This window comes from Hyperolius riggenbachi, chromosome 1, assembly GCF_040937935.1.
Source record: "Hyperolius riggenbachi isolate aHypRig1 chromosome 1, aHypRig1.pri, whole genome shotgun sequence".
Classification (NCBI taxonomy): domain Eukaryota; kingdom Metazoa; phylum Chordata; class Amphibia; order Anura; family Hyperoliidae; genus Hyperolius; species Hyperolius riggenbachi.
Window position 1 is genome coordinate 338,742,840 of NC_090646.1, and position 26,781 is coordinate 338,769,620.

General features: G+C 45.4%; 1 protein-coding gene across 7 annotated transcripts in view; it reads right to left on the reverse strand.

The window, feature by feature from the left end:
• LOC137511336 (phospholipid-transporting ATPase IK-like) overlaps window positions 1-26,781 on the reverse strand; it is a 377,608-nt gene that overhangs the window by 67,013 nt on the left and 283,814 nt on the right. For 6 of the 7 annotated variants that reach the window (XM_068233975.1, XM_068233976.1, XM_068233972.1 and 3 more), the window contains 3 exons: window positions 26,220-26,331; window positions 12,222-12,489; window positions 9,244-9,467 (listed from right to left, as the gene is read on the reverse strand). In XM_068233975.1, coding sequence (XP_068090076.1) covers window positions 9,244-9,467; window positions 12,222-12,489; window positions 26,220-26,331 — 604 coding nt within the window. Of the gene's footprint in view, window positions 1-9,180; window positions 9,468-12,221; window positions 12,490-26,219; window positions 26,332-26,781 lie in introns of all 7 variants that reach the window. The other variant, XM_068233978.1, reaches the window with a different exon arrangement.

A 26,781-nucleotide genomic window follows, 5' to 3' on the forward strand; every position in this document is an offset into this window, starting at 1 on the left:
GTGTATATATATATATATATTGCCATATGTCTATTAGAGTTGGGCCGAACAGTTCGCCTGGCGAACCTCTCTGGGCCTCTTACTACTTCCGGGTCGCAATGACCCGGAGTAGTACGCCTGCGCTGCCCGGCGGAGCGCGTCCTAGATCGCGCTCCTGTTGCCGGGCGCTCTCTGCGCATGAGCGTGACGTCACTCATGACGTCACGCACATGCGCAGAGAGTGCCCGGCAACGGGAGCGCGATCTAGGACGCGCTCCGCCGGGCAGCGCAGGCGTACTACTCCGGGTCATTGCGACCCGGAAGTAGTAAGAGGCCCATGAATTTAGAGATGTTCGCCGGCGAACGGTTCGGGAACCGTTCGCCACATCTCTAATGTCTATATTATGTAGAGTAAGTACTGTACACAGGGCCGGATTTAGAGCTCAGGAGCCTATAGGCACAAAAGTTCTGGCGCCCTAAACTCCGCCCCTCAGCACAAGCCACACCCCTTTTCTTGAAATAAACCAATGCAAGGTAATCCATGGCCCTGTACAAATCACAAGGATTTTTTATTATTATTATTATTAGTATCAATCATACCCTATTATTATTATTCTGTATTTATACAGCACTGACCGCTGGTGTTCCTTAGTTAACTTAATTTTAATCATTTTTCTATTGATTAAAAAAAAAAGCTTCCTATCAATAGAATCTACCTATTGCTTGATTCTACTTCTTATTATCTGCCTGTGACATGACTATGTACTCTGTAAAGTGCTGCAGTAGATGTCAGTGCTATATAAATTATTATTGTTATTAATAATAACAATAATAATAGTAATAATAATAGTAATAATAATAATAATGTGTGACATTAGACTATTTTTATGATAGGGATTAGATTGTGAGCTCTTATGAGGACAGTCAGTGGCATGACTATGTACTATGTAATGTGCTGCAGAAGATGTCAGTGTTATATAAATACATAATAATAATAATAATAATAATAATAATAACACGGTGGCGTAGTGGTTAGCTCTCTCGCCTTGCAGCGCTGGGTCCCTGGTTCGAATCCCAGCCAGGGCACTATCTGCAAAGAGTTTGTATGTTCTCTCCGTGTCTGCGTGGGTTTCCTCCGGGCACTCCGGTTTCCTCCCACATTCGAAAAACATACAGATAAGTTAATTGGCTCCCTCTAAAATTGGCCCTAGACTACAGAACTTACACTACATAATATGGACATATGGCAATGGTAGGGATTAGATTGTGAGCTCCTTTGAGGGACAGTTAGTGACAAGATATATATATACACTGTACAGCGCTGCGTAATATTTTGGCGCTATATAAATACTAAATAATAATAATAATAATAATGGTAGGATTAGATTGTGAGCTCCTCTGAGGACAGTCAGTGACATGACTATGTACTCTGTACAGTGCTGCAGAAGATGTCAGTGCTATATAAATACATAATAATGATAACATGGTAGGACATTAGACTATAACTATACCAGGAATTAGATTGTGAGCTCCTCTGAAGACTGTCCTGTGCAACTATGGTGACCCTTTGAGAGGTAGGGGTTAAACAGTAGGCAAGAGGGCAGTGAGAGCAGGGAAGACAGAATTGTGGGCAGAGAGAGAAGCTTGGCACAAAAAGAGAGAGCTGGGCAGAAAGAAAACAGAGAGTGAGCAGAGAGAGAATAGGCAGACAGAGTAAAGAGTGGACAGAAGGTCAAAGATGAGGGTGTTCTGAGAGAGGGGGGGGGGCAGGAGAGAGGGAGGGGGGAGAGGGAGAGAGAGAAGGGGGGAAGAGAGGGAGAAGAGAGAGGGAAGAGAGGGAGAGGCAGGACAGAGTGAGGGGGAGAGAGGGAGACAGGGGAGGGGGGGGAGGGTCAGTGGAGAGGGGGGGGGGGAGGAAGAAAGAGGGGGGGAGAGAGGAAGAAAGAGGGGAGAGGGAGAAAGAGACAGAAGAGGGAGGGAGGGAGGGGAAAGAGAGAGAAGAGATATAGATGTGCAGAGAAAGCTAGAAAAAGGGCATGGAGAGGAGCAGGAGACTGTTTAATTTTCTAATACACTATTATGCTGTTGCAGTTGAGCTACTGAGTATACTGTACTGAAAGTGCAGTGCATACCTGGCCTATTCCAAATGTCCATATGCATATTATTACTCTGCCACATTGCCCTCCCACTGACCACACAGTGCTAAGAAAGGCTGCACTCCTGCACTGTGTCTCCCTTCTCACCAGTGAATCCTGTGATGACATCTCAGCCTGCACACGGAGGGAGAGGGGGGGGGGGGAGGATCGTTCTTCAAGGCAGCCTGTCTCCACATTCCTCTACAGCAGACGCTGCCTGCTACGTCCATCTGTGAAATCAGCTGTCTGGTTTCCTCCTCGAGCAGCATCTGCCTGGCCACTTTCAGCAAATGTTTTACAGAGGGGAGAGTCAAGAGAACAGCAACACGGAAGTCTCCAGCTTGGCCCACAATCCGAATCAATGAAGGGCTGGAGCAGTCAGGTGGACACAAAGTAATGTGCCGTGCCACTCCCCCCGCCTGCCCTGCACGTAGATACAGCGGCTACTTGGGACACCAGCTGGACGGAAGTACACTGTAGCAGGAGGGAAGGGGAGAGAGCAGGAGACATGATCGGCATGATAACATGCGGGTGAGTGATACCATGTGCAGCGCTTTGGCTCTGATACCAGGCGGGGCGCTTTGGCTCTCTTGACTGCACACAGCGGGGTAACTTCGGGGAGGGGAGGAAGCCGCCTCTGTAATATAAGGCGCCTGTAGGCACGTGCCTACAGTGCCTTATGGTAAATCCGGCCGTGACTGTACATATACATACATACAAGCATACGTACATACATACATGCATACATACATACATGAATACATACATGTATGTATGCATGTATTTATCTATGTATGTATGTATTTATGTATGTATGCATGCATGTATGCAGTATATGTATTTATGTATGTATGCTTGTATGTATGTATGTATGTATGTATTCATGTATGTGTGCTTGTATTCATGTATGTATGTATGCATGTATGTATGTATGCATATATGTATGTGTGCATGTATGTAGTAATGGAAAAATAAAGTTTAACAACTAAAACGTTAATTAATGTTTTATAAAATAACGTTTAAGAGCTAAGACGATAAATAACGGAAATAAATCCATTCAAAACGATAATTAACTGTTTTATGGGCATCTTAAAACGATAATTAACGTTTTGGAATTCGGCGCCATTCTTTTACAGTTCTTATTGTTAAATCAATAAATATCGTTTTATAATGGAATTCCAGCGGTGCCGTTCTGTGCCTTTGGTTTTACACCCTGTGCCTCTGTCTGTACCCCTAATGCCTCTGCTTGTATCCCTCTTTGCCTCAGTTTGTACCGCTGTGCTTCTGTTTGTACCCCTCCCTGTGCCTCTTTTTGTACTCCCTGTGCCTCTATTTGTACCCCCTGTGCCTCCATTTGTACACCCCTGTGCCTCTTTTTGTAACCCTCACCCAAGTTTGTACCCCCTGTACCTCTGTTTGTACCCCTTGTGCCTCTGTACCTCAGTGTGTACCCGCTATGCCTCTTTTTGTACCCCCTGTGTCTCTGTTTGTACCTCCTGTGCCCCCCCTGTGCCTCTGTACTTCTGTTTGTACCTGCTATGCCTATTTTTGTACCCCCTGTGCCTTTGTTTGTACCTCCTGTGTCTCTATACCCCCTCTGTGCCTCCGTTTGTACCCGCTGTGCCTCCAGGTGCCTCTGTCCCTGCCCTCTGCCTCTATTTGTACCCCTCCCCCCACCCTGTGGTGGACTCAGTTTCTCAAGTGGACTCAAACTTCCTCCATGCAGAAATGACGTCATCGCAATGGGATTGGGTCATTCATAAGTCGTGGACTATCTGTCCATTTTTTAAAGCTCTCAAATTAAATAGAGCGCTGCAATAACTTTAAAGTTCCCCTTGCTTCAGATCAATGAAAGTTTGTTGCACGGACGCCCCGGCCACAATCTATAAAGCTCAAATTCAAACACAAGTCCATAGGCAGAAAACCAACATTAGCCCTACTACTCAATAATTACTCATCTCAAATCAGGACAGCTTGGGCTTTGGCACAGAGGGTCAACTTCTCTTTATCACTCCATCTCAGAATTGTGTTCCATGCTGTGCTCCATATTTCTCACTTTTGGCTATGAACCCAGAAGTCTCTGATGTATTGAGCACGGTGTGGAACATTTAGGTGAGAAGCAGAGACACAGCAAAGTTAAATGCCCATACACATGGGCTACAATTGTAGCTGTTGCCAGCGCACAGGGGACGTGCTGACGACAGCTAGACGACAGCTCCGCAGCAGCGACAGCTGTCTACACGTCTCTGCTACAGGGCATAGACGTGGCGGAAGCTATCGCCGAAGGGAGCATCCCCCGGCCGGATGCTCCCTTCACTTCACAGTGTTGCCTGTCACTAGTCCGCATACACAAGCTGAGACACGTGCAGGACTAGCGACAGTTGCCGAGAGACAAGTTGCAGTAAAGGTTGGAAATTTTATTTTGCTAAATTATACAGAGTGTAACAAAATAATTCAATTTAACCAGATTTAAGGCACAAACAAGCCAACTGTTGACTGTGAACAGGTAAAACAACATTAGCTACTTCTGGTCAATGTAGTGCATGACGAATAGCAAGTATGGACAAGATATAAATGTGGATACATGGTATCTTCTAGTTGTGGCTATCCACTCCCTAGTATTATTCCAACATAAATGGAAGCTAAAGCTAGAGGTATGTGGAGGCTGCCATATTTACTTCATTTTAAGCAATACCAGTTGCCTGGCTGTCCTGCTGATCCTCCGCCTCTAATACTTTAAGCCATAGCCCCTGGGGGTACAAATAGAGACACAGGGAGTACAAAAAGAGGCACAGTGGGTACAAACAGAGGCACAGGGGGGCACCGGATGTATAAACAAAGACAAGGGGTACAAAAAGAGGCATAGCGGTACACACTGAGGTACAGAGGCACAAGGAGTACAAACTGAGGTACAGGGGGTACAAATAGAGGCACATGGAGTACAAAAAGAGGCAAGTGGGTACAAACAGAAGCACAGGGGTACAAATAGAGGCACAGAGGGGTACAAGCAGAGGCACTGGGGGTACAGACAGAGGCACAGGGTGTAAAACCAAAGGCACAGAGTAGGTACAGAGGCACAGGGGTACAAACAGAGACAGAGAGGGGTTACAGAGCACAGGAGGGGAGGGGGGGGGGGGTACAAGCAGAGGCACACAGAGGGGGTACAAACAGAGGTGGGGACATAGAAGAATGAACCTACAGTCCCTATCTTGTTCGTTAACCGTGGATTAGGGTGCAGGAAAAAAGGGTGCAAGCAGCAAGTGGACAAATTGGACAAAGAGGCGCAGGGGTGTAAAAACGGAGGCATGGGGGCTACAACTAGAGACACGGGGAGTACAAAAAGAGGCATAGCGGGTACAAACAGAGGTACAGTGGCACAGGGGGACACCAGAGGTACAAACAGAGACAGGAGGTACAAAAAGAGGCATAGCGGGTACACACTGAGGTACAGAGGCACAAGGGGTACAAACTGAGGTACAGGGGGTACTAATAAAGGCACAGGGAGTACAAAAATAGGCAAGTGGGTACAAACAGAAGCACAGGGGTACAAAGAGAGGCACAGAGGGGTACAGGCAGAGGCACAGGGTGTAAAACCAAAGGCACAGAGTAGGTACAGAGGCACAGGGGTACAAACAGAGACAGAGAGGGGTTACAGAGCACAGGAGGGGGGGGGGGGGTACAAGCAGAGGCACACAGAGGGGGTACAAACAGAGGTGGGGACATAGAAGAATGAATCTACAGTCCCTATCTTATTCTTTAACCGGGGATTATATGTACATTAAATAAACCAGAAACATCTCAATAGTGAAGTGAATGAAGCTAGATGAACTTTTGACCTTTATAAAAAAACCTTTAATATCTCAAAACCGATAACAGATAGAACAGTGATTTTTGCAGCACAAATGAGCACAAACCCAGCACTAACCAACGACACCACTTTCGTGTCTGTATGCTGTTGTAGGGGGCTGGGTGAACTTTTGACCTTTATAAAAAAAACCTTTAATATCTCAAAAACGATAACAGATAGAATGGTGATTTTCGCAGCACAAATGAGCACAAACCCAGCACTAACCAATGACACCACTTTCGTATCTGTATGCTGTTGTAGGGGGGCTGGGTGAACTTTTGACCTTTATAAAAAAAACTTTAATATCTCAAAAACGATAACAGATAGAACGGTGATTTTCGCAGCACAAATGAGCACAAACCCAGCACTAACCAACGACACCACTTTTGTGTCCGTGCACCTTTGTAGGGGGGCTGGGTGATGTCATCGTTTGGAAAAAGATAATTGCTATTATCTTTAAAACAAAAGCAGCACAAATGTTTATTTTTGCGGCACAAACGGGCACAAACGTAGCACTAACCAAACATGCTAGAACGTTTATTTGTGCTGATTGTAGGGGGGCCAACTTCACATAGCCGTTTAGTAAGGCCTTGTTTCCATATGTACGCTGCTGTCCGCTTTTGAGCAACATGTATCAATCTGTAACATTGATGTGCTGATAAAAAGTGGAAACAAGCCCTTAAGAAAATATAGTATTTATACATATGCACGAGAACATAATTTTTTTTTTTAAATGTTGTGACATGCCACAGTTTTAAAGAAAAGGTGTAGTGGTTAGCGCTCTTGCCTAGCAGCGCTGGGTCCCTGGTTCGATTCTCAGCCAGGTCAACATCTGCAAGGAGTTTGTATTTTTCCCCGTGTCTGTGTGGGTTTCCTCCGGGTACTCTGGTTTCCTCCCATATCCCAAAAACATACAGATAAGTTAATTGGCTTCTCCCTAAATTGGCCCTAGACTATGATACAATCACTACACGATAGATACATACATAGACATATGACTATGGTAGGGACTAGATTGTGAGCCCCTCTGAGGGTCAGTTAGTGACAATACAATATACTCTGTACAGTGCTACGTAATAAGTCAGCACTATATAATGCTTAAATAAAAAAAATAGCCCATGGCCCATGTCGCACATGGGGAGGCACTGTAAATAAAAAGGCTGCACATAGAAGAAGGGTAGAATACAGAGAAAGGGGGTGTGAACTACATAGATGCAAGGCTTCTGTATATTCGGGTTGCACATGGAAAATGAGTAGCACATGTTGTGGGAGGGGTGGGGTTCCTGCACATAGGTGGTTGCACATGGAAAAGATAAGTTGCTGTATAGACAGGATAGGTGTGTTATGCAACACAGAATAGCTGGTTGAGGGAGGAAAAAACTTGAAATCTGTCCCCATTTGACATTTTAAATCTCTAATCTGCAGTAGTAGTAGTAGTAGTATGTGTGGGTCATGTGTGTGGGTCTACCGGATGGGTGAAGTACTATGATTTTTAATCAATGTGCAATACTGCTATATCCTTTTTACACAACTAAAGTGCAATAAACCGCATGATTTGCTGAAGCGATAGTGCCCACATTTTCTGTTGTAACACAGTGTGCTACCTAATAAAGAGGCCCTTATATTGGTGGTATATCCACTAACATTGGTAGTTAGTGTGACGCTAAAATAAAAGCTCACATTTACTTTAGTGTTCAGAGTGCCTTTTAATGGTCTCACTTACTGCCAACACAGCCTCGCTTTACATTAGTAGTATGCACACTGTTAGGCAGTAGGGATGAGCGAAATTGCTGAAATCGGTTTGCACAAAATTTTTGAGAGTTTTACAATGTGGGCTTGTATTGCTCAGGGGCGATAACCCCACTCTGAAGCAGACTTGAAATTCCCGGGGAATACCTGCTTGCATCAGGGACAAGGGAGTTAACAGCTCTTAGAGAGAAAGGATGTGTGTGTGTGTGTGTGTGTGGGGGGGGGGGGGGGGGGGATAAGGGAGATGTTATCCTATGCTGTTTAAAAACACAACTTACCACGAAAACTTTAAAATCATTTTTCTTAATAGTTACCACGTCTTTTTAAAAGATTTTAGTTAAGTTGCCACAATTACCCATGAAAGTCAATACCATAGACTTTAATGCAAATGGCGCATTTAGGCAGCAGACTCATAAAAATTTTGCTTTGAGTCCACAGATTTCACCTGCTTATCCTTATTAGGCAATATTCCCCCTTTCAACATTCTATTTGTATTACATAGTTATTTGGGTTGAAAAAAGACATATGTCCATCGAGTTGAACCAGAGAACAAAGTACAACACCAGCCTTCTCCCTCACATATCCCTGTTGATCCAGAGGAAGGCAAAAAACCCTTACAATGCATGGTCCAATTAGCCCCAAAAGGGAAAAAATTCCTTCCCGACTCCAGATGGCAATCAGATAAAATCCATGGATCAATTGCCATCTGGAGTCGGGAAGGAATTGGCAGGCAACATACCGTCACTGAATTCATTATAGCTCAGCTTATATAGCTGGTTATTGAACTACCTTATCGTAGTGAGTATGCCTCAACCAATAAAGCCCCATCTATAATAGTGTTCTATATGCTCCCTAATAAAGCCCCTATTTACATCAGTAGTGAATATATTCCACCAACCGATTAGTGTGCAGCCTAATAAAGGCTCCCCTTATATTGGCTGGATGGTGTAATGGTTAAGGGCTCTGCCTCTGACACAGGAGACCAGGGTTCGAATCTCGGCTCTGCCTGTTCAGTAAGCCCAGCACTTATTCAGTAGGAGACCTTTGGCAAGTCTCCCCAACACTGCTACTGCCTATAGAGCGCGCCCTAGTGGCTGCTGCTGCTCTGGCGCTTTGAGTCCGCCAGGAGAAAAGCGCGATATAAATGTTATTTGTCTTGTCTTGTCTATTGGTGGTCAATATGCACCCACCAGGAACCACATATACTTGTAGCCAGTACACCCTGTAGACTCCCCTCCCTTACATTAGTGATCATTGAGTCCCCACCACTAAAGTTCCACATTACACTGATGATCAGTAGGCCCCTCAATAAATTCCCCTATTTCACTGGAGGTAATCGCCCCTGAAAATAAATTTACCCCTCCCCTCTACAATGATAGCCAAATGTCCCAAGCATTTTTTTTCTCTTTCCCACATGAAAAAGTCTATGTTCTTTGGCAATTGCAAAGGTAGAAAATGTAAAAAGATTACCTGGAAGTATTAGGCTGACAGTTAATATGCTTATATAGAAGTATAAGATTTGGTAGTGCATACCAGAAGTGAGAAGCCATTAAAAAAAGCAAACCAAATGTTGTGAAAGAGATAGGCAAATGTCTTGTAGTTGTAATATTGTAGGAACTTTGAAAATCGGATGTGGGATAAACGGCCATGGAAAAATAGCAGGTTTTGGAGGTAAGCGAATTGAGCCACTGCAAAATCACTGGCAAGAACAGCTTGGAGACCTTCCTTCCCAACCACACCTACGCCAATGTGAGCAGCTGTAAAATAAATCAAAAAGGAAAACATTAGTTGTAGTGGTTAGCTTTATGAAATGATACATTTTTGGGGCTCCTTGTTTGGTTATTTTACTATAATGACTGGAGTACTGATTTTTGGCATTTTTCCAGATTTTTACTTTCAAAGAACAACAAAGCAAGAAGTGTGAGAAAATGCCTAGAACCTCTCTAACATTTTTACATTGCAGAGGTCTATTTCTTCTTCAAGGACCAGCTATGAAGTACTGAGGTAACTGTCTACCTCTAATTTAGAAACAAATCCCACTGTCTTCCCCATTTCTCCCTCTAAGTACCTGAGGTACAGATATGCAAAAATAAATGTATTTATTGTAATAGATTATTGGTGATACTGCAGATCACCAATAATCAGAAAAATCTGTTCTTGCTGACACCAATCGTTACATTTATGTTCAACAAACTGATTGTGGTAAACCTTGTATTTAACCTTTACATTATTGTGTAGTATCTTTTTACATGCTAATATAAGGGAAAAGTCATAATTTAAAAAAGGGGGGAGGTGTAGAGGGAGTGTGTCCTTAGGTAAAATAACCTTGCTATAAAAGCTGTATTTCCCTCTCATCTCAGAAAGTTTGGAGGTTTGGGTATCTGAGGCAGAGTAGCTGCATCCTGCATGCAAGAGCATATAGAGGACACCCCTTGCACAAGGACCACCTGCCACAAGCAATACTATTATTATTGTTGGATGATGACTGCAATAGGCCACTGCAGAAAATGCCAAGTACTACAGATGACAGCCCCCAATGAGAGATGAAGATACAGTTAGCCATGGGTTTCCATGACAATCTTGCAAAAAAAAAAAAAGCCTCACTCATAATTAGTAGTTTGGTTAAAGAAAGAGTTCTGTCCAGAAAGTTGAACTATGAAGTTGTGTATTGCTTAATTTTTACCTCTCCCTGATGCCTTTTCATCAGCGACCTACACAGATTAGTACTTAGATGTACCCCAGGGGTCCAGTTGGGTGTGAAGGCGGGTGGACGACGTCCACCTGCTTTTTTCCGAGGGTGGACGATGTCCACCCTAGCATGTGTGGAGGGAGAGAGCGCAGAGAAGAGATCATGGGCACAGTGGGGAAAGGGGGATGTCTCCCCCCCTCCCTCACCTTGGGGCTCCCCCTTCCTCACTCCCCCCCCCCGAACTAAAATTTGCGAGCGGCTGGCAGCGGACGGGACTTACCTCCATCTCGTTCCAAGCGCCAGGTAAGCAGTGATGTCTGGTTCATTTGAGCCGGTTCTTTCCTGTGAGTTGAGTGATCCAACTCATCACACTGAAGCAAATCAGTTCAGTGGATGAGACAAGAACTACAGCTGAACACAGTGTGCAGCTGCAGTTCCTGTCTCATCCACTGAACTGATTTGGTTCAGTTTGATGAGCTGGATCACTCAACTCACAGGAAAGAACCAGCTCAAATGAATCGGACATCACTACTTACCCGGCGCTTGAAACAAGGAAGAGGTAAGTCCCGCCCGCTGCCAGCCATCTGCAAATTTTAGTTCTGGAGGGGGAGAGGGAGGAAGGGGGAGCACCAAGGTGAGGGAAGGGGGGGGGACGTTCCTTCCCTGCCACTTTGCCCACCGTTCCCTCTTCTCTGCGCTGCCTCCCCTCCTTGTGGGGACATCTGGCTACCTATTCTGGGGGCACCTATAGACCTGGCTATACTGGGGACACCTATAGACCTGGCTACATATACTGGGGACACCAATACCCCTAGATACATATACTGGGGACACCTATACACCTAGCTACATATACTGGGGACACCTATACACCTGGCCACCTTTTCTGGGGACATCTATACACCTGGCTACCTATTCTGGGGACATTATATACCTTGCTACCTATTCTAGGGACAACTATAGTCATGGCTATTTATAGTGGGGACACCTATAGACCTGGCTACCTATGCTGGGGGTACCTATTTTGGGGGAACTGCTGTCAGATTATCTGTATTTTTGAGGAACCGCTGTTAACAGATTGTGTATTTTGGGGAACAGCTGCCAGATTATGTGTATGTTAAGGGAACGGAAGCTGCCAGATTACGCGTATTTTGGGGAACTGCTGCCAGATTGTGTATGTTTGGGGGACCACAGCTGCCAGATTAAATGTATTTGGGTGTTACGTGTATTTTGGGTGATCCGCTGCCAGGTTTCGCATATTTTAGGGAACTGCTTCCAGATTTTGTGTATGTTGGGGGAACTGCTGCTGCCTATTTTGGGGGAACCACTGCCATATTACCTGTATTTTGGAGAAACTTCTGCCAGATTACGTGTCTTTTTGGTGAAATGCTGTCAGATTACATCTATTTTGGGGGGATACACAATGGCAGAGTTCAAACTTCCCTGGCAGACCTTTTACACCACTGCTAAGGTCATGTATATTTGGCCCCACCCATGACCACGCCCATTTTTTGCCGCAGGTTTTTTTTGGGTGAGTCCATTCACCTCTTTTCCCAGGACTAGACCCCTGATGTACCCTAAGCCTTTTTCCTGTCTGCATCTCTTTCATCAAATGTATCGTTCAAGTAGGTCATTAAAGTATATCAAAGCTTTCATTCCTACTGCAATATCAAAACTCCACATCAAGCCACATAAAGGTACTATATAAGTGCTAATGAAAATTAATTTAATTCAATTTGTCAAGGGCTGTGTCTAGTGGTGTGGGTGTCAAAATGTGTCTTCACAATATGTGTTACAACATTAACTCGGTTTTACTGCTTACTCTTTAGCATGTTGACATCATTCCCACCATCTCCTATGGCAAGAGTGGTAACATTCTTGTTAGTTTTCACCAGCTGCACAATGCTAGCTTTCTGTTTGGGTGTCATCCTGCAGCAAATGACTGACTGGTACTGACAAGCCAAATCCACCAGAGCTCTTGATCTTGGGCTTGTAGTCTCATCTCTTGCCTTTCTTCTTAAAGCCAAAAATATTTTTTTCCATGTGGACATTACTTCGCCGTGATTTTCTACCCAAGACATGAATCCACTCTAGAAGTATTCAGAGGCTGATGAGTTTCAGTAATAATAAACTAATCTGCAATATATTGCAAATATTTCATTGTGATTTGTAACATATGTCACGTGTTGAGTATTATAAACATTTTTGTTTCATTGTGGTGAGACAATTCAGAAAAGGTGAGAATAAGTGCCATACATTGTCAAAGGTACTTGATCTCTGCTACGGCAAGCCTAGTCATTGGGTACAATTCACAAAGGCGTGTTCAGTATAAAATCCCTTTTCCAGAAAGTACCGCATGTGGTAACTTTCACTTTTTTTCTCAATTCACAATTGCTGCATGTGGTAATTTCCCGACAGCCTGAGTGCAGTAATGTGCTGGTCTTCCTCGCTGCCTGAATTACTCTGAGGTGTGCCTGATGGGCTGTGTCTTAAGCGCAGGCTGGTGGGGGCATGCCGTGTCTGTGTGTAAGGGGGACTGGTGAGTCTCCTCCTGTGCTGTCACCTAGTCCAGTCTCCTGAGAGCGCTGCAATTCCCTTTTGTTTATTTAGGTCAATCCCACAGTGCAGCCTTCTTTGAAGTCCACTCTCTCCTGACAGCCACAGGATTTAATGTTTGTTTATTTAGTTAAGCCCGCTGGCCAATATATCGGAGCTGAAAGACAGGGAGGCTCCTCCTGATGGCTGTCTGCTGCTGTCAGTAACACTACTACACCATATGGAGATACAGTAGATAGCTAACGACAGCTTACAGCTGGAGGTAAACACCCCGTACACTTTTGTAACATTTACCGTAGGCTTTAATCTTTTTGAATTGACATTTACTGACATTTCTTGAGGTATTTACCGCACAAGTCGGTAATTTACCTCACTGCTTGGTAATTTTCCTTTTCAGTGCGATAATAGGTTTAGTGAATTAAACTTTGACAACCTGTTTGGTAAAATCAGCTGTTTTGTCCAGTACCAAATGCGGTAATGCTTAGTGAATTGTAGCCATTGTGTCCGTGCATCTCAACTCTAAAGAAATGTGTTGTAGCTGCTTCAGTGTACAGACATTTGACAGAAAAAACTGCAGCGAGCACAATATAATATCTTTATTTTTTTATCCCTTAGACTGTAAGCCTATTTGGCAGGGCCCTCATCTCCGTATGCCAATATACAGTCTCAGTGATTTGTCTGCTATACTTATTTATTCATTGTATATATAAAGCGCCAGCATATTACGCAGCGCTGGACATTAGTTAAAGTTACAGACAATATTTAGGGGTGACATACAGCAATACGACAATACAGGAATACATGCAAAACCAGATCATGCAGTACAATATGATTACAGGGTAATGCTTAGTCAGTCACTGGATGGAGCATGGAGATTGGGCAAGTTGAGTTCACTCAGATCCATAGGATGGGTGTACAGTAATGGAGGTGCATAAACAGGTAGGAGACATAAGGAGGAGGACCATGCCCGAAGGCTTACAATCTAGAGGGAGAGGTAGGGACACGAAAGGTAGGGGACCAGACTTCAGCTGCGGGTTTAGAGCACCGGGTGGGGGGGTAGGGAGGTAGGCCAGAGTGAAAAGGTGAGTTTTGAGGGCCTTCTTGAAGCTGTTGAAGGAGGGGGAGCCCTAACGGTGGAGGTAGGGAGTTCCATAGTGTTGAAGCAGCTCTAGAGAAGTCCTGGAGACATGCATGAGATTGGGTGATGCGGGGGGCAGTCAGGCGAAGTTTATTGGAGGAGCGGAGTGAGCGGCTAGGTGTGTACCTCTGAGTAAGATTGGAAATGTAGTTTGGGCAGATTTGTAGGCCAGACACAGTATCTTGAATCTGATTCTGGACTGGATAAGAAGCCAGTAGAGGGATTCACAGAGGGGGGGCCATCATGGTGGAGCGATGGGAGGAGAGGAAAATTCTGGCTGCCACATTCATGACAGACTGCAGTGGGGCTATTCGGGTCATAGGGAGACCAGACAGAAGGCCATTGCAGTAGTCAAGGTGGGAAATTATGAGGGCATGGATGAGGAGTTTGGTGGTGACAGAGGTCAGGAAAGAGCAGATCTTGCAGATGTTACAGAGGTGGAAGTTGCAGGACTTTGTGAGGTTTTGGATGTGGGGGGTGAAGGAGAGTACAGAGTCCAGGGTGACACCCAGACAGTGGGATTTATTTATTTATTGTATTTATAAAGCGCCAACATATTATGCAGCACTGGATTGAGAACTCGGGCAAATAGTAGTGTCGTTACTAGTGACATTCACATCTGGGAGGGTCAGGGATAGTGGGGGGATCATACATTCTGTTATGTCCAGGTTTAGTTTCAGGAACCTAGCGGACATCCAGGAGGAGATGGCTGATAGGCAGGAGGAGACCTTGTCTATAGTAGTGGTGGATAGGTCAGGGGTTTGGAGGTAGATCTGGGTGTCATCTGCATACAGATGATAGTTAAAGCCCATGGAGGAGATAACCTTGCCAATGGAGGATGCGTATAGGGAGAACAGTAGGGGGCCAAGGACCGAGCCTTGGGGGACTCCCACTGAGAGTTGGTTGGGGGTGGATGAGGACTCATTGAAGGAGGTTGTGAAGGAGCGGTTGGAGTGGTAGGATTAGAGCCAGGCCAGGGTGAGGTCATGAATGCCCATGGACTGGAGGGACAGGTGAAGGGGATGGTCCACTTTGTCAAAAGCTGCTGAAAGGTCAAGGAGGAGGAGAATGGAGTATTTGCCTTCAGCTTTAGCTAAGACAAGGTCATTGACCAGTTTGGTAAGAGCTGTTTCGGTTGAGTGGGCACGCTGAAATCCACATTGCAGTAGGTCTAACGGGGAATTGGTATTGAGGTACTGGGTCAGGTGATTGTAAACCAGACACTCAAGGAGTTTTGAGGCAAAGGGGAAGAGGGAGATAGGGCGGTAGTTGGAGGGTAATGAGGGGTCGAGGGAGGGTTTCTTGACCAGGGGTAGTACAGTGGCCTGCTTGAAGTCTGAAGGGAAGGTGTCTGTGGATAGGGAGAGGTTAAACAGGGTAGTGAGGACTGGGGTCAAACCCAGGAAGTGAGGGGGGAGTAAGTCAGAAGGGACAGGGTCAAGAGAGTATGGGAAGTCTTCAGAAGGTGGTTGACTTCCTCAACGGTAGTAGGAGTGAAGGAGGTGAGGGGAGGATAGGGTGGAGGAGGAGCTAGATGGGAGGGGATGGGGGGGTGAGGATTGAAGGCTGGATATTTCCTGACGAATGGAGACAATCTTGTTGGTGAAGTGAGTGGCAGAAAGGGAGTAAACGGAGGGTAGGGGGTGGGTTTAAGCAGGGAGTTGAAAGTGGCAAAGAGACGCCGGGGTTGGAAGCTTGTGCTCCGATGAGCTTGGTGAAGTATTCCTGCTTTGCATCAGCAAAGGCAGTGTGGAAATGCGGCAGGTTAGCCTTGTACTGTAGGAAATCCTGGTTAAGTCGAGTTTTCCTCCATTTCTGTTCAGTGGAACGTGTTACCCTCTGAGCGTTGCGAGTATGGGTGGTGTGCGAGGGCTGGGGGTTAGGGGGGCAGTTGCGGCAGAATATTGGGGGAGCAGCTTCCTCTAGGGCCAATGAGAGGGCATGATGATACTGAGCTGCAGCAAGATTAGGACAGGCTTGGGTGGGGAGAGAGGAGGAGAGGGCATGGAAGGGGTCAGCTAGGACACTAGAGTTGAGCTGACGTAGTTCTCGCTGCCATCGACCAGGTAGGTGGGCATGTTGGCACATGGGCCCAGTACTGGAAATACACTGGTTCAAACCCCCCCCATGGGAATCACTGCCCCCCCCGCTCAGTAACATACAGTTAACTGTTTACAGGCTCCAGCTGCGTACAGTAAACAGGATAGTGTCTGTAAGAAACTCTACGTGTTAGCTATGTACTGTAGGTGTTAAGTAAACCAAGGTTCTTATCTATCTGCCATAATTACCCCACAATCCTTGCAAGATCCCTTGTAATTAATGTATCTGGATGAAACTTATATTTGCAAAAAAAAAAAAAATCTCTCTTCCTCCTTCTGATTGTATGTACTAACAATGTCACTCAATAGGAATAGAGTCTGAAAATCTTAGCTACAATCTTACCGTTTTCTTTTAAATTAGCCAATAAACTAAAGCTTGTATTTTTCAGACGGAATGTTTTGAATCAGGATATAAATCCTGATTCAAAAATTCCTGTCTGTAAAATACAAGCTCTAGTGTGTGTAATTCCCTTATCTTAGTAGCTAAGCATTGCTGGAGACTAGAGCTTGTATTTTACAGACAGGAATTTTTGAATCAGGATTTATATCCTGATTCAAAACATTCTGTCTGAAAAATACAAGCTTTAGTTTATTGGCTAATTTAAAAGAAAAACGGTAAGATTGTAGCTTTTATCGACAAGTTTAAAATTATCACCTAGGAGAAAACTCAGGTGAAAATATGAATTGCATATGGGCCACAGTGTTTCTTTGCCTCCTGCCTCTTTGCTCTCCTCTTGCTTGTAGAGATGTGAGACACAGGCTGGGTGCTGGAATGATTTATCTGTGATATGTCCACACAGGAGCAGCTTGCTAGCATGTAAGGATTAAAGCACGTCAGCAAATTAGCCATGTACATCTGTAGGTAACCTATCTGCAATAATAGCAGCATTATTTGGACAATCTGTTTCTGCACAAAAGCTTCTGCGTTCTGTTTGTGATGTTTACATTTGGTTCCTATCATTGCTGAAGTAGTTAGCCTTCATTTTATCAACTGCAGTAAGAAAAAAATATCTAAAGCTCATCAAACAAATATACATTTTGATCACACAAATGGGCCCCCACCAGCCAGAAATCGTGCCCCCTTTGAGCCCCCCCCCCCAGGAAAAAAAAAATGTAGCTGGAGCCACCACTGACTGGGCATTTGGACCCTGCAAAAATCTTTCTGATTTTCTATTAAAGAGGCACTGTAACAACATATCGTAGAATGCAGGCCCGGATTTCTGCAAAGGCCACAGAGGCCACGGCCTAGGGCGATAAAATCAGATAAGATCAGAAGGGCGGCATGACTTGGAGAGAGAAGAGGTCATATGTCAAAGTAAATCATCTCCTCTGTTCCCACAGCGCAGCCAGCCAGCGCCCTGCTCTGCACTAATAGAGGAATTCCAGAGTTCCCCAATCCCTGCACCTCTCACTTCCTAATGTGTTATAACAATCAGGATCAATCATAACTGTCACCTGATGATCCAATTATTTATATGGATTAACATACAGTACAAGTGGATGTGAGAAATACCAGGGATTTACATTACAAAGCAGATAAAACTAAGTTCCGCTGAGTTCTAATGCAGGCATTCACAAACATTTCTGCTAGTTTCTTCGCCTTCTCTTTTAGAGCTGTGACACTGTCTGACCCCGGCAGTTGTAAATTACACTTTCTTATCTAGCCGTAATTTATTGCTTTTTTTTCTTCCTAGCCAGTGATCGCCTCTCTGCTTAAGTTAACTCTTTCCTGACTCATTTTCTGTCCTTCATCTCGACCATCTATGAGAACTGCTGGCAGCCTGGAATAAAAATGCTGTATGCTTCCCTTTCATTGCTAAATTGTCACTGTCACCTGAGATGTTACTACCTCAATGCTAGTGTGTATGAATTGGCATCCTTCTGCTTTCCTGTAGCATTAGAGCATTGGTACCATCTTAGCCATCAGCAAAAGCTGAGGAGTTTTGAATCAGGATGATACCATTTATTGACGTTAAAAGAAAAAGAGTAATCTTTCTGCTAATAAGCCTTCTTCAGACTTTGTTCCTGTATACTGTCTATATGTTTAAAGCACACCACCATATGTACATTCAGCATTCAAAAGAGATGCATAGATTTTTCAGCAAATATAAATAAATGTCATTCAGATGCTTTAAAGTGGAGCTGAACTCTTGCACAGGACAGAAGGAAACCATGCAGAGACATGCACCATGTATGTATTTAGAGAGCCTTTCGAATTCTTCCACATCTGTGTCTAATCACAAATTTGATATCTTCCCTGTGTCACCTGACTGCCACAGCATATAAGCTTATTTTAAAGCACAAGATGTTAAAATATTTGTTTCCATGAAAGTAGGAATTAGAAACACTGTCTATTTATTGCAGGATTTGTATCAGCTGTAACTAAGAAATGTTTTTTCTTTAAAGGTTATGTTGTTGAGTATCTTTTAGAGCAGAGAGGAAGTTCTGAGTTCAGGTCCACACTAATTACAACCAAACATCCAAAGTGGGTCTTGACAGGATGTTTGCTACTTACCTGTTCTCTGTTTTGTTTGGGCTTTTCTCCATTGCACTGCCCTGCCACCTGTCTGTGGCTGTGACTGCAGCCAGTCGCACAGAGAACAAAGAAGCAGCGCATGCTCTGGCCACTCGCGCTCCCTGCCACCTGTTTGTGGCTCTGACTGCAGCCAGTCGCACAGAGGACAAAGAAGCAGCGCATGCTCTGGCCACTCGCGCTCCCTGTCACCTGTCTGTGGCTGTGACTGCAGCCAGTCGCACAGAGGACAAAGAAGCAGCGCATGCTCTGGCCACTCATGCTCCCTGTCACCTGTCTGTGGCTCTGACTGCAGCCAGTCGCACAGAGGACAAAGAAGCAGCGCATGCTCTGGCCACTCACGCTCCCTGTCACCTGTCTGTGGCTGTGACTGCAGCCAGTCTCACAGAGGACAAAGAAGCAGCGCATGCTCTGGCCACTCACGCTCCCTGTCACCTGTCTGTGGCTCTGACTGCAGCCAGTCTCACAGAGGACAAAGAAGCAGCGCATGCTCTGGCCACTCACGCTCCCTGTCACCTGTCTGTGGCTCTGACTGCAGCCAGTCGCACAGAGGACAAAGAAGCAGCGCATGCTTTGGCCACTTGCGCTCACTGTAATTTGTCGCTCCTGCCCAGATGTGCACAGCAACCGAGGCTGGTACAGTGTTATGCATTCTTGACGAGTACCAATCATACATCAGCGTAATTTCTCAAGTATGCATTCCCAGAACACTATCGGCTGCTGTGCACATTCGGGCAGGAGCGCAAATTTCCATCGTGAGAGGACAGAGCATCCACTGATTCTTTGCTCAAGGAGGGGCACAGCAGCACAACTGAAATGAGCCCATTTCAGTTGTGATCGCTACTTTCAGTTGTGATCAGTGATCGCTAGTCAGATAGTTGGACAGAATGTTTTTTGGTGGTGGTGGTGGTGGCGGGGGGGGGGGGGGGGGGGGGGCGCTTGGTGACAGCAGGCCTAGGGCACTGGTAAGTACAAATCCGGCCCTGGTAGAATGTAATACATTATCCAGGATACCCAATTTTATGTTAATTATCCTGTATTCAGCATCAGAAAAACTTCCTGTTTCTACTGTATATATTGGTATGTAACACCATCCTTCCAGTAATGTTTAGCCTAGGCTATGATGTCACCTTCTGCCTCATACTGGAACACCAGGTGTTGTTTCTGCTGACTTCAAAACTAATAGCAAACAAACAAACAAACATTCCGCAGTGATGCTCCTTGCCAGAAGTAAAAATGTTTCTATCTGTGATAAATTTAAGAATGTCAATCAGGGTAAAGAAAGATTTTTTTTTACAATGGGCAAACATTGACTAAATAATTTATAAATCAGTATATTAAAAAATAAGCAATATTAATCAAGTTGCATTCTGTAAAGTTCTTTTTAAGTTTAGTTCAAACTGTAATATGCAATTGCTAAGCACTTAGCGATTGCAATCTTGCAATGTGATTTTCAGATTTTTTAAGGAATGTGCATTTCTGCACACTCATTTAAGCTGAATCATTCAGGAAAAAGCTACATGTAGTAAGATTTTGATTTTCTAAAAATAGAACACTGCTTTGGCAACACCGTCATGGGGGGTAGAGATGGCCCGAATGGAACTTATTCGCGCGAACATCGGTGGTTTGCGTTCGCAATCGGATGCAAACTTTATGCGAGTTTGACTCGCCCCCTATACCACATCATTGGGCTAAACTTTGACCCTCTACATCACAGTCAGCAGACACATGGTAGCCAATCAGGTTACACTCCCTCCTGGAGCCCCCCCCCCCCTGTATAAAAGGCTGCTGCGTGGGCAATGATCTCACTCTGTGTGTTGCGTAGTTAGTGAGAGAAGGGAGAGAGTTGCTGCAGAGATTAGGGAAAGCTTAGTTAGGCTGTTGTTAGGCCTTGCTGATACTTATTGCTAAAAATCACCCCGAAACAGCTCTTTTGAGAGCTAATGTTCTTCTTCTGATCTGTTTTTTTTTTTTGTTTTGTGTGGCCCACTGACACTTGCATATACAGCCCTGTCATTCGCAGCTGGCCCTTGCTAATTTGCTATACTGTGCCAGGCCCAGCACATTCAGTGCCTACCTTTTCACTGCACCTGTGTGTGTGACAGCTGCACATTTGTAATACCAGTACGACCGTGCATACCTGTTCATGTTCACTGCACCTGCGTGACAGCACGCAGTGTTATATACCAGTCACTCCATAACTGTTCACTGCACCTGTGTGTGTGACAGCTGCACATTTGTAATACCAGTCCGACCGTGCATACATGTTCATGTTCACTGCACCTGCGTGACAGCACGCAGTGTTCTATACCAGTCACTGCATAACTGTTCAATGCACCTGTGTGTGTGACAGCTGCACATTGTATTGATAGCAGTCACTGCATACCTGTTCACTGCACCTGCGTGACAGCACGCAGTTTTATATACCAGTCACTGCATACCTGTTCACGGTACCTGTGTGTGTGACAGCTGCACATCTGTAATACCAATCACTGCATACCTGTTCAGTGCACCTACCTACATAACTGCACGCAGTGTTATATACCAGTCACTGCATACCTGTTCACGGTACCTGTGTGTGTGACAGCTGCACATTTGTAATACTAGTCATTGCATAATTGTTCACAGTACCTGTGTGACCGCACGCTGTTTAATATACCAGTCCGTGTTACCTGTTAACTGCACCTGTGTGACCGATGCACATTGTATTGTAATACCAGTCACTGCACCTGTGTGACTGCACATTGTATTAGTCAAGTAAGTGCATACCTTTCACTTTATCCCCCCCAATATGGACAAAACTGGCAGAGCCAGAGGCAAGCCACTCGGCAGGTCTGTTTGAGGTCGTGCTGACGTGATTTTGTGTGGCCCTGGACCAAAGTACAGTGCTCAGAAGAAGTCAACCCCCAAGATTGTCAGGACGTAGTTGACTATTTAACACAGAACACCTTATCTTCCGCAGCCACCAGCGCTACTACAAGCACCACATCCGCTACATTTGACACTTCGCATGAGTTATTTGGTGGGGAATTAACTGATTCACAGCCATTATTGTTACAACAAGATAAAGACGCTAAGCAAGTTACACCACCTCATATGTCTCAGTTAGGCGTCACTCTGGACGTAAGGTGTGAGGAGGATGATGAAGTACCTGCTGTTGGTGCATTTTATGAGGTGTCTGATACAAGCAAAGCTGTGGAGGATGATTATGATGATGACGACGATGATGATACTGGCATAGATGTCACATGGGATCCTAATAGACATGATGACCAGGGGGACAGTTCAGAGGGGGAGTCAAAGAGGAGTAGGAGGAGACGAGTTGCTGAAAGAAGCAGGGGGAGCTCATCATCAGAAACAGCTTGTGGCAGTGTCAGGCGGCATGTATCGCCACCTATGGACAGCCAGCCAACATTCCCTTCAACGTCAGCTGCTGACGCCACCCTAGTGCCATCACCCCAGGGCTCAGCGGTGTGGAAATGTTTTTGAGCCGTGGAAAGGCCAAGACCCGCGTAGGGACAACTGCGTTACGAAGGCACATGATGAAAAAGCACAAACTGCAATGATAAGACCACCTCAGGAAAAGCAGCACACAAAAGCAAAGCCACCCTTCTTCTCCTCTTCCTCCTCCTTCAGGTGCATTATCTTCAGCCACTTTCTCCCTTGCACCTTTACAGCCACCTTCCTCTACTCCGCCTCTCACCTTGAGCAGTTCCCACTCCTCTGCCCACAGCAGCAGCCTGGTGTTCTTTGAGTAGCAGCAGCAAGGAAATCTTTGAGCGGAAGAAGCCAATGTCTGCCTGTCACCCCCTTGCCCGGTGTCTGACAGCTGGCTTGGCAGAACTGTTAGCTCGCCAGCTGTTACCATACCAGCTGGTGGACTCTGAGGCCTTCCAAAAATGTGTGGCGATTGTGACACCGCAGTGGAAGATACCAGGCCACAATTATTTCTGAAAAAAGGTGATACTCAAACTGTACCATGAAGTTGAAAGGCAAGTGGTGTCATCTCTGGCACATAGCATTATGTCAAGGGTCCATCTGACCACGGATGCCTGGTCTGCAAAGCACGGTCAGGGCATGTACATTACTTACACAGCCCATTGGGTCAACCTGGTGACTGCTGGCAAGCAGGGAGTACGTGGCTGTGCAGCGGACCTAGTTGTGACACCTCCACGGCTTGCAGGCAGGTCTGCTGCCACTTCCTCTCCTTCTCCTCCTCCTGCTTCATCCTCCTCGCTGTCGTCCTCCTCCACCTCCTTGGCTGAGTGGCAGTGCTACTCTACTGGTGCTGCCATCTCCTCTACAGCTACACAGCCCCAGCTCCCCAGGGCCTATGCTGCATGCCAGGTACGACGGTGTCACACCATCTTAGCCATGTCTTGCCTCAAAGCCGATAGTTACACTGGAGCAGCTCTCCTGGCTGCTCTGAACAAATAGGTGGATCAGCGGCTGACTCCGCACCAACTGGAGATCGGCAACGTGGTGTGTGACAATGGCAGCAATGTCATTTCGGCTTTGAATTTGGGAAAGTTGACACATGTACCCTGCATGGCACGTGCTGAATATAATAATTCAGAGATTTGTGTGTAAGTACCCAGGCTTACAGGACATCCTGAAGCAGTCCAGGAAGGTGTGTGGGCATTTCAGGCGGTTCTATATGGCCAAGGCACGCTTGGCCGATATTCAGCGGAGAAACAACTTGCCGGTGAGGCATTTGATTTGCGATAGCCTGACTCGCTGGAATTCAATGCTCCTGATGTTTAACCACCTGCTACAACAGGAGAAAGCCGCCAACCAGTATCTGTACAACTACAGTAAAGGGACATGCTCTGGGGAGATGGGGTTGTTCTGGCCGAAGTACTGGACACTCATGCAAAATGCCTGCAGGCTCATGCGGCCGTTTGAGGAGGTGACAAACATGGTGAGCCGCAGTGAAGGCGTCATCAGCGACTTGATCCCATATGCTTTCTTCCTGGAGCGTGCCGTGCGTGGAGTGGTGGATCAAGCTGTGGAGGAGCAGGAACAGGAACAGGAGGAAGAGTTGTGGGATCGATTATCAGCAGAACCAGATGTTTCCTCAACACCTGCGGCAGCACAGAGGAGAGGGGAGGAGGAGGAAGAGTCGTGTGGGGAAGAGGAGTCAGATGAGGAAGGTGGTTTTTTTTTTAGGAGAAGGAGGCGGAAGAACAACTGCAGCAGGCGTCGCAGGGGGCTTGTGCTGCTCAACTTTCCCGTGGTATTCTTCGTGGCTGTAGGGAGGGAGGAGAAAAACTTACCTGACATCATTGAGGAAGAGCAAGAGGAGATAGATAGTACGTCTGCATCCAAATTTGTGCAGATGGCGGCTTTCATGCTGTCCAGCCTGTTGAGGGACCCCCGTATAAAAAAACTGAAGGGGAATGACCTGTACTGGGTGGCAACACTACTAGACCCTTGGTATAAGCACAAAGTGGCGGAGATGATACCAACTCACCAGAAGGCAGAAAGGATGCAGCACTTGCACCACAAGCTGGCAAGTATGCTTTACAGTGCGTTTAAAGGTGATGTCACAGCACAACGGAATAAAGGTGCCACTGCCAGTAATCCTTCTCCCATGTCCACGCAGGCAAGGACAGGACACTCTAGCGATCTCATGGTGATGTCGGACATGCGGACATTCTTTAGTCCAATGCCTCACCTTAGCCCTTCCAGATCCACCCTCCACCAACACCTCGACCGGCAGGTAGCCGACTACCTGGCCTTAAGTGTGGATGTAGACACTCTGAGCAGCGATGAACCCCTGGACTACTGGGCGCGCAGGCTTGACCTGTGGCCAAAGCTGTCACAATTTGCCATCCAACTTCGGTCTTGCCATGCCTCAAGCGTCCTGTCAGAAAAGACCTTTAGCGCAGCTGGAGGCATTGTCACTGAGAAGAGAAGTCGCCTAGGTCAAAAAAGTGTTCAGTAACTCACCTTTATCGAAATGAATGAGGCATGGATCCCAGAGGGCTACTGCCTGCCCAAAGACTAAGTCAGTCCCCGCACACAGCATCTCTGTCTGCATGCCGTGTGACTGCCTGCCCCAAGACTAAGTCGATCCCCAGTCCCCACACAGCATCTCTGTCTGCAGGCCGCTTGACTGCCTTTTCCACCACCACCAACAGAGTCCAGGACTCCAGGTGGATTAACAGTTTTATCTGGTGCGTGTACATACCTGTCTAAACAAAACAAAAGGCATGTACATGTGTCAATTCCCCTTCATAATTGTTACCTTGCCGTGGTGAAGGGGCTTGCATATCACAATGAAGCAATGACCGCCAGCTATATGTAAGTGTTGGGGGGCACACCCAAGATAATAAGGTTGTTGCTTCATTGTTGTCAGACCAAATTCGATCAGCTGGACAGTCACTGTTGTTCTATCATTGAGCTATCTCAGCCCGGCGACCATATGGGCTTGAAAACTGATATTGCCTGCACTCTAGCCATGGTGCGCACCAGTCCAGCATGGCCATCACTACACAAACAGCTGTCTGCGGTGCGTTACACAGTGAGTTTGCTCTGTCAGTGTGAAGCAGTACACTAATTACACTATCTGATTGATGTATACACACGCAAGATGTTTTAAAGCATTTTATGCCACCAATTTAGCATGCAATGTGATTTCTGCCCTTAAAACGCTGCTGTGCATCAAATCCTGATTTTTTTCCTGGGACTTTTGGCGTGTATACCACTCCACCATGCCCCCCTCCAGGTGTTAGACCCCTTGAAACATTTTTTCCATCACTTTTCTGGCCAGAATGAATGTTTGAAGTTTTGAAAGTTCGCCTGCCCATTGGAGTCTATTGCGGTTCGCAAAGTTTGCGCAATCGCAAACTTTTTCAGAAGTTTGCGTACGAGGTTCACAAACCTAAATTCGGAAGTTCGAGCCATCTCTAATTGGGGGACATTGCACTAGCGGTTTGCCGATCTCTGGCGTTTGGCAAGTGCAACGCAATTGCCCTCAATGTGGACCAGCCCTTACTGTGTATCCCGAAAAACTAGGAGTAAGAGAACTCTATGATATGGTAGAAGGCAGCTCTGTTCTAGTTGTTCAAAATAACTAATATTTCCATTTTAAAATGGTATGTAGCAATATAATGACAAAAATACAGTGGCTCTTTGTCAGAGTAAACCGTATTATAATACATGTAAACATGTATACAAAACAATGAGGGGCTGCACAGTACAGCAAAATGCCAATGTTTTAGGATGACAATCCTTTTATCAAAGGGATCTTTCTGATTATTTGACATTTCCAAATAAATATGGCAGAAATAACATGAAGGAGGAAAAATTGTCAGAAAATATTTTTTGTGTCTTTATGTCTTCTACAAAAATCACTGATAAAGTAGTAGAAAAGTGCTACTTATGGTGAATAAGAACAAGTAGGTGAGGGGGTAACTGAAAAGAACTGACAAGTCAATTACAGAATATACATCTGTCTTCTGATAACATTACATTAAGAAACAATCTTACCAGAAAGTCCCCAGTGATGACTAATGCTTTCTTGTCACATGATGCGCCTCTCATCTGCAAGTTTCTTGCTTTAATAGTTTCCTCATTATGTGTGTCCTTTTCAATCAAATTCCTAAGTTTAGACAAGGGGTTAGATCGAGAGAAACATACACTGCAGAGCCTACTATGGGAAAAGAGTACTTTTATCCCCTATCTTAGAAGATTAATTTTCCATCACATGCTTTCATGCCGTATTGCCAAGATACTGGACCCTGTCCAGGGTCTGTCATCCAAAACGACAAGATCAGGAAACACTACTGTCCCTACAGCTGATTAAAAAGCAGAGGCTTTAGGATTCAAAAATAAAGAAAATGCATTATTTTATGTAATCACATAAGCTAAGCTCAGGTGTCATGTAGTGATCACAGACATCCATTTTTTTTTCATTCCTCACTATATCTCACTATTCACACACTATAAAGCTTTTTAAACGATCTCATCATTTGCACAATGGAAAACTGAACATGATTGTTGCACTTTCTAGATCCAAGATAATGCATCTAAATAAATTTGAACACTCTAC